Here is an 8,662-nt window from a genome sequence, read left to right on the forward strand (position 1 = left end):
TCGCCCCCACTAAGAACTGTTTTGAGTAGTTTGAAGTCCAGACATTGAAGCTGTTTCTTAGAAAATAATGTGACTAATCTATATGTCTTGTTATTTTATTTGACATTTACTGCTTCTGCCAATGAGTATTGAGAACAGAGAACTCTGTAATTAGGTTTGGATGTTTGTTCTCTTTCTTTTTTTTAATCAGGTCGTCCAACACAATTTGTGTTGGAGTCGGGCATTATTCTGAACGATTCTCAATTATTTGAAGAAAATGTGTATGCCTGCTGATGTTTTTTTTTTCTTTTCTTTTTTTTGTCACTGATAATAAAAGCCTAAATAGCTTTTTCTAACCCATATATTAACAGCTTCAGCTCAAAGATAGAGTAGGTAATACGCGGGGAGCTTGGAGCGGAGCTCAACCTGCAGCTTCACTTTAAAAGGAGTCTGTTTTAATGGTTTTGAACATTTGATTTGTTCCAGAATTTATTGGGTAAACTATATGTCCAACAAGGCATTCCCTTTAACCTTTGAATTACATGAGTTTCTCCAAAATGAACAGCAGGATATTTTGGGCCTGGACCTTATGGTTCAGTTTCACCATCATCTTGAGACATGCTATAAGACGAGAACAGCTGAAAAGCATAACATTCTGTGCGATGAATTCCTGAGAGCAGCTGCTAAATTTAACTACGTTTATTCTGTGCGTTTTCCAGTTAGAAGAAGAATGTTGGTGTAATTAAAATGTTAATTTTGAAGCATTAGGAATAATTGTTGCTTTTTTTCTCTCTTTTAAATAAGGATAAATAAATCATGTTGCACATTTTTTCTTCAAACTTCTGTATTAGATTTTACCTCATATTCCACCATCTGTAATCTGAAATGGCTTGTCAAGTCGCTCATTTATCTTGAAACGACATTTGCATATTTCATGGCTGATTGACTCTTTAATTGTAAAATCCAGTCTTGAACTATTTATTTAGGGATGCAGCTGCAGTTTTTATTTTGAGTACTTGGTTTATCAGTCTTATATTGTTTGACTCGTTCTGTCCATCCAGCAAGCCAGTCATTGGTTTCTGGCCTGTCACAAATCACTACCACTCCCTGTCTCCACACAACATGCAGGGTCCAAGACAGAAAATCAATGGGTCCTAATGGGCTTCTCCATCAGTCCAAATATCTGAAGTTTTATGCTTGATGGTGGAGACAAAGGTGGTGAGGAGGATTTACAGGATAAGGTGATGGAGGCAAGCTCTGAGGTCATGTGAGGACGGGCTTCATTCCATAAATGTGCTTTGAGACTTGTGTGTTTTAATTAAGTTGATATTAATTAAAACACGTATAATTATAGGAATTGAGACAGGCATCTTTCAAAAGATGGTAAAACAATGTAAAAGCAGCATTAAAGGAGGAGGGAGGAAAAAAATGTTTTCATTGCCATTTCATTTTTTTCTTTTAAATGCAGCTTTCAGTCAGAAAAATAAAATCACTTTAGTAAAAATAAAAGGTTTCTTTAAACTCAACATGTTCAGTAGTATAATCAAGTTAATATTTGTAGCTACATAATAAAATATAAATATATCTTAGTGCAGCCTTCCCTGTTTCATTGTAGCTCTCAGAAATCAACCAACAACTCGCTCATACAATCACTATGATACTACGTCTAATTGTTTCACCATTTGAATATTACAACATAAAGACATTCACCTTTAGCGAAGGGTTAAACAGGTTTGTCTGGAGACTTTGAGTACAAAGTATGTTTCTGGGAAACACACAAGGGTGTCTTGTGTTTAGTCTTACTAACTAGTCTTACTAATAAAAGTAAAATGATCAAAACTTGTTGAAAAGTGATTTTCATTTTCTTTTTCTTTCAGTGGTTGACTGCAAGGTTGTTCTGGATGGCCTGCAGAGGTATGGCCCCACGCCAATGTACCTACCGGTCAGCTACCAGATCCTCAATGCTGAGTCAGCATTCTTCTTACTGGAGGCAAACCAGGACATAATGAGGAACTCCAGCCTCCAAGCTCGAACAGAGTCCTTCTTTATCCATCAAGCTCGGCAGATGCCCTTTGTCAACGCCAGCTACGGGCCGCTTTCGGTCCAGCAGCCTGTTCCTCTGGAGATGCTGCAAATACTGCCAGGGCCATTTAATGCACCGTCCCTCACTTTATCAACAGCGCCAACGTCGGCGACCTCTTCACCTCTGTTTGCATTCAACTGGAAGGTCCACACGTACATCATCAGCGAGCAGATTCATCCCAGCTGGCCGAAGGTTCAGGTGTTGTTCTACATTGCCGGCAGGGACTGGGACGATTACAGCACCGTCCACAAGCTACCTTGCGTCCGGATGTTTGCTTTTCATGAGACCCAAGAGGTGCGAGGTACATGTCGACTAAAAGGTGAGCTGGGGATTTGTGTTGCTGAGCTGGAACCTCTGGCCAGCTGGTTCAGCCCGCCAACTGTGAGGCCCGGCAGGCAGCGGGTCTCAGAGCAGGCTCAGGGCACGCCTGTGGAGCTCTACTACATAATTCAAGCCTCGGACAGCGGAGACTGCAGTTCAGAGGACTCCAGAAAGGGCAGCCCAGTTCACACAGAACAGCAGAGGCCTTTGGGCTACTTTGCAGGGCATACACCTATGCAGCGCATTGGGAGCGTCAGACTGTTGCAGCCATTATCCGAGTTGAAGTTGGACGATAACTTTGTGGTGATGGCCCCCTCTAAACCCATAAGACAGAGAGAGACGGTCTCGACTTTTCTGGCCCTGTCCACATTTTCATCGGTGCAAATTTTCACCCTCAGGTGAGTTGGATTCCTAAATATATTCTAAGATTGTGTTAGACAAATTGTTGAATCTGCTTCTTTTTTTTTTCAAGCAATCACAGTTTGAACAGTGGCTATTTTTGTATTATTATTATTATTATTATTATTATTATTATTATTACTTTGTGGTTTGAAAGCTTTTCCTGTAACAGATTGTTCTTTAAGTAGAATAGAGGATTCATTTCTAGTTCTGGTTTTCTAAAAATGTTTGGGGAACAGCTTTTGTTCCTTAGCATTCGCAAGTCAAATGTTCTCCCTACATTATAATTTTTGTACTTCTTTCTTCATCAAGTAAGTTTAATCATTTTCAAAAGCAACATGCAAAAGATATTAGAAAACCAGAGTTATTAACTGTGTAAATACTATAAGTCTGGTTCTAAAATGTTGGCTATATTAATTCACAGAAAGACTGAAAGCTCAAATGGAATATGATGGCTTGTGTCTGGATTCATTTTACCCCTTGTGGTTTTGGAATAGATTAAAGCTTAATCTGGAATAGCTCAGATCTCAATCCTATTCAAACTGTTTGGATGATGCTCAAAAGATGGGCCGGTCATTGCGTTCCTTCATGATTCCGTCCGATTCTCGCCTCCTTTCAGTGCTTCGACTGGGACTTCTCCCATTGACTTTGATTTCTGCATGGGGTTGTTTACAGTTCATGCACTTTCTAGTAAGCTTCATCAAGGTATCACATGCCATGGCCAAGCGTTAGCGATTGGGTAAAATGTAAAACTACAACAGAGCCACCATGCCTTCAGCAAGCAATTCTTCCTCAATAAATTCAAATTTTTACGCTCTATTGTAGTTTTTAAAATTTCCTGAAGGTATATTTTGCATTATGAATGCATCCTGGAAAAATAACTCTTTAAAAGCCCAAGATTAACATCACATTCACACCAATGCTGATTGATTTCAGACTTCTGGCTGACTCTGTATCCTGTGCAACAGTAAATAAGACTTAATTAAACAATGTTTGAGACCACATTTTTGAAGAGTTTCACACTGCAGGAGATTAACTGTCTCTTAGTATGCACCATTTGAGAGAAAAAAAATAGTGGATCAATATCTTACTGAAATAGCTTGACTTCACAACAACTACACCTTGTCATTGTTGATCACATTAGGAATGGCTAAAATAATCCACACCACATATTTGTGTGTTTGTAGTTTGTTTTGCTTGGATAACACTTTAATTACACCTTAGTGATTCCTCTTATATACTCTTGTTCTTGCCATATGCACTAATTTTCTAAGTTGCACATTTGGAACCTTTTTTGTCTTATTTGACTAAAGAGAGGTGCAACAAAGTATGACACGTTGAGCTTACTCTGCACCAAATTACTATTCAAAGTGACTTTAATTGCTCCATGTTGTTTGATGCAAATTAAGGTACAAGAGGCATGCATTTCCGCTTGGCTATTCTCCTTCCTGCAATCTAAGTCATGGCAGATGAATCAGTTAGCAGCGTCGAAGTGAAGCTGCGACAGAGGGCTTTGGCAATTTGTCAACGTTGGGTGAGCAGGAAATCTGCCAAAAAGCCTCATTGGTTTTTGTCTCACACCAATGATGATGAACTCCCGTGAAGTATTAGTGCTCCCACTGTGTGTTTGTCACATTTGTCAGCGTGAGTGCAAATGGAAACTTTAAAGGCGATATTCCGCCTTCAGTTCCTCTTTGCACCAGTGTTGCACCCCATTCGTTTTTAGAACTTTTTTGTTGTTGTTGTTGTTCTGTTTTTCCGCTGGGAGAGCAACAGCTTAAAATTCATCAGAAATATCTCATTAGTAACCAAATGCTCGGATATCAAAGTGTTTGAAAACCCATGCAGTTTGTGGCTATCGTACCAAAGTTTGCAAGAAGCGTATGCTGTGATGGTTGATGATTTCTTGCTGGCTTTGCCATGTGTTGCTTTCACCTTCAGTGACAAAAGCAGGGGTTTAGGTAAGTTTCCCCTGATCCTGTACTTTTCATCACATAACTTTTAAAGCTCGTCATATTTCCATGATGATGTATATTCATGCTCAGTATCACAAGTGGTGGTTCACAGAGGAGTGTCTGTGCTGGTTTTGATTCTGTGTTGTTAAGCAGTGATGTTATTCCTCCTCCTTTCATTGCCTGTATTTGCACACTGTCAACCAATGTTTGCTTTTGCTGTAGTGTGGCTGTGTTTGTGGACAGCTTAGTTTAAGTAGCTTTGGTGTGCTTCTCTCAGCTGCTCAGGCTTCATTAACTATTTATGGATTACTCGCTTCCTTCCCCACTATCTTTACTCCACGTCTTATCATGTACTTTCATGTACTTTCATGAAAGTACATGAAAGTACCTTTCATGTACTTGTTTAACTTGTGACAAAAGAATAGAATAATTACTTTTCATAGCCTTTATTCATACCAGTGCTGCTGCCAGATGGCATCGGTAGAGTGTTTCTTCAAAATTTAACTTCCCTGTCTGTGGGTTTTCGCTGAATAACTACATGTTGGACAAAATGTTGCAGTCTAGTGTTCCTTTTTTTCGTACTGCAGAACTTCAACCGTGATGCAAGAGCTACAAAATTTATGCTTTTGAAATCAAGAATCATTTATGCAGTGAATCGGTTTGCTGGGCTTGCAGTTTTGAGAGTAGTACATTCTGCACATAAAAGCAAGCACATAAAGTGCATCCGAAAAAAAATAATTTCTTTCAATTTTTAAGTCCCATCACTGATTTTTAACTGAATTACAACTTAATGTTCCATGCTGACAAAATAATATGCTTTGATCTAAACTATTTTTCAAATCATTTGCACCCTCTGTAGTGTGTTTTGTACCAGGGTCGTCCTTTATTTTACTCCATTTGAGAAACTTCCTTGCTCTCATCAATGCAAATCAACCCTAATTAATTGGGGAAGACCAATTATATTGACTATTACCTGAGCTATGATTCTCTGGACTCACTATGGACTGAGCTATCTGGCTGCTTCACTGATATAGGCTGCCCTAAGGCTGCCACACTCTTTATAATTTTAGTGAAAACATTTGTTTGCACTGGATTTTGTTCAGGAGTACCGGAGTAAAGTATGATGAATGTATATGAATGCCACAATTTTTCATATGTTTTTATTTAAAAAATTTCAGGGAAAAAAAAAAAAAAAATCATAATCATTCCAATATAATTCATGAAGGTTTTTGTGACAAAATATGAAAAACTCCTAGGGATGTGAGCAGTTTTGCCCCTCTTTTCTTTCTTCTACAGTGTTAGAATCATAATGTGTTCATTTTCTGAGAATGCAATTCACCAAGGCAAATTTTCTTCATTATGGTTCATATGGTGGAGAGGGTTTTTTAGAAAAGATAAACGCGTGCATCCTTGCACTCCAGCAAGCCTCCTTGAAATGTGCTCCGTTAGACAGATTAAATAAATAGAGAAATCTGTCAGTGTGTTCTAAAGGGTTCAATTTCCTGCCACTGGCAGGATAAGAACAGCAGGAACACAAAGTTGAAAAATGTGAGAAGATTCTTGGGTCACCGCAATTAATTCAGGCTCGGCACATCAATTTTCAAATAATATAGAGAGAAAAGTCAAACAGAACAAATGGAGCGTGGTAATTGTGATTTATTTTATAGTTTTCCTATTGAGTCGCATACATCCACATTGTCTCTATTATTCATTTTAAGGAGATTCAAGTTTTGATACATGTCTGTTTGCAAAACAAGCAGCTGAATATTCAACAAAAAAACATGACATTTATGAGTTACATTGCTTCAAATGCTAAGCACACACATCCTGCCATGATATGATTTTACAATGGAGTGTTATTTTTCACTTCGTTGTAAAATAATGACTGTGAGATTCTGTATTGTGAGGCTGCAGCCCTTTGCTGTGTTGAGTTTATCGCTGTGGAGGTATTTGCTGTATAACATTGTCAATTTATGTATTTTAAGTACTTTTATGAATTATGAAGATAAATAACATATAATTTTATTTGACTGGATATTATTTCATTAAGCATATGTATTACTCTCAAAAAAAAATGAGGGCATTTTCGCTCTCATTTTGGTTTACACCAGTTTTTTCTTCTAAAATATTACAAATTATGACCAAAGAACTCCAAGTGATGCTCCACTGGTGGATGTTATTTATTAGTCACATAACCACAATAAGCTATTTGTAGACAGTAGAAAATGACGTGAAATTATTTCCTTCTAACATAGATGCAAAATGCCACTCCAATGGAAATGAGTGGACACATGACCAGTATGAAACGTCCTGTATCAAGGGCTCCTTTTATTCTAGAAAAACGTCGGCCTCCACTGGTGTTGTTTATTTACTGCAGTAGAGACAGACCAAAGTGACAGACTGGTCGGCAACTTTGTTAAAGTGCTTGTTATATCAGCGGAAACTTTCAAATTACATCTGTTGTTTTGCTTTTTTTGGTGATTTTATTGTATTGAACAATCCAAAAACTACATTGACTCCCACTCTACTTCTAGTGCCCAATTTTTTTTTTTTCATCCCAAAGCAGGTGTAACTGTTTGAGGGAGATGGAACTTTATGTCTTGAGTTTAGACACATTTTTACATCTCAGTGATTCATGAGTCAGAGTTAGTTGGCAAACAAACAAACAAACTGAATATTCAAGCTAATGGACTGTAAATGACTGGACAAAATTGTGAAAAAGATGTAATGGATTAAGGAAAACATTGAAAGAATTCAGAAAACATTTGGAAATATCGCTCTCTGATGTAGTGTTTTCAAAAACTTTTTAGTTATGTGGGAGAGTCTCTGGTCTTGGTATCATAGACAAATTAGCTAAAATCATGGGACTTCTATATTGACCACTTTTATTGCACGGATCATTGGATAGTTGGCTGTATTTGATTTTATCTAAACAAATATTATGCAAGTATTTTACATTTAATTGCAGGTTTTTTAGTCCCAGTGCCCTGATAACCAAATAGACAGTGATGAATCTTTAAATCTACATTTTGTACTTGCAGATACAGGTGCACCAACACACACACACACACACACACACCCACACACGCACACACACACACGCATACATTAATCCGTAGAGTTGCCCTGAACCAGCTAAAAGTCACGCCGTGTTTGTCATGTTAAAGTCTCCCTTAGGAATCAGTAATTCCCTGCCTCATTAGGTAAGGGGAGAGTGGTGTAACAGGTTGCTAAAAGATTCTCAAGCTACTCCTTTATTCAACATGCAAATTAAACCACTATTTCCTCCTCAACAAATTAACAGGCTTTTCAAAAGATAAATTGCCCTAGCCGTATTGTAATTTTGACTAAACAATCCAACATATTTCTGCTAAACCCCTCAGGGGGCAGAATTGCTGATGAATGCAAATGAATTTCTAAAATGTGAGAGTGTAAAGGTAGAAGTATGAGATTTTTCAAACTGTGCCAGTCAAAAATAGGTTGTTTTATTTATGGATTTAGCAGGTCAGCAAGGCAGAAATGTTAATAGATCCAGAAGGACTGGTCATATTTGAACATCATGCAAGTATGATAAGTAGTCCTAAGCTCATTCAAATTCTGAACAGGGTTCAGGTTTACAGGTCCTGTGCATCACCTGTTTACTGTTTTTGGTATTGTTGGATAAAATATCAGCAGAAGAAAATGTTGAAATAAAGATGTTTCCTACAGTGCATTAGATTTATCTTGCCACTCTCGACTGTGATCCAGTTCTTTGTTAAAGGTCACCTGCGATAGGTATGTCTCTTTTCCATTTTCATTCTGTGGTTATCTTTTCTTATATTTTATCTGCTGCTCTTTTTTTTTGCTGTCTCACCCCTAGTTGTGGTTCGTAACCTTTCCTTCTCCGTATATGCAGTCGTCTTTGTCATTCCCTTATCATCGAAAG

The 8,662-nt window shown here is 37.9% G+C and overlaps 1 protein-coding gene across 1 annotated transcript in view; it reads left to right on the forward strand.

The window, feature by feature from the left end:
* The window catches only part of LOC103147499 (transmembrane protein 132C-like), a 153,273-nt gene that overhangs the window by 59,338 nt on the left and 85,273 nt on the right, over positions 1-8,662 (forward strand). The window contains exon 3 of the mRNA XM_007565883.2: positions 1,857-2,781. Within this exon, the coding sequence (XP_007565945.1) occupies positions 1,857-2,781 (925 nt within the window). The remainder of the gene's footprint in view (positions 1-1,856; positions 2,782-8,662) is intronic.

The sequence above is a fragment of the Poecilia formosa genome, unplaced genomic scaffold (genome assembly GCF_000485575.1).
Source record: "Poecilia formosa unplaced genomic scaffold, Poecilia_formosa-5.1.2 Scaffold6, whole genome shotgun sequence".
Lineage (NCBI taxonomy): Eukaryota > Metazoa > Chordata > Actinopteri > Cyprinodontiformes > Poeciliidae > Poecilia > Poecilia formosa.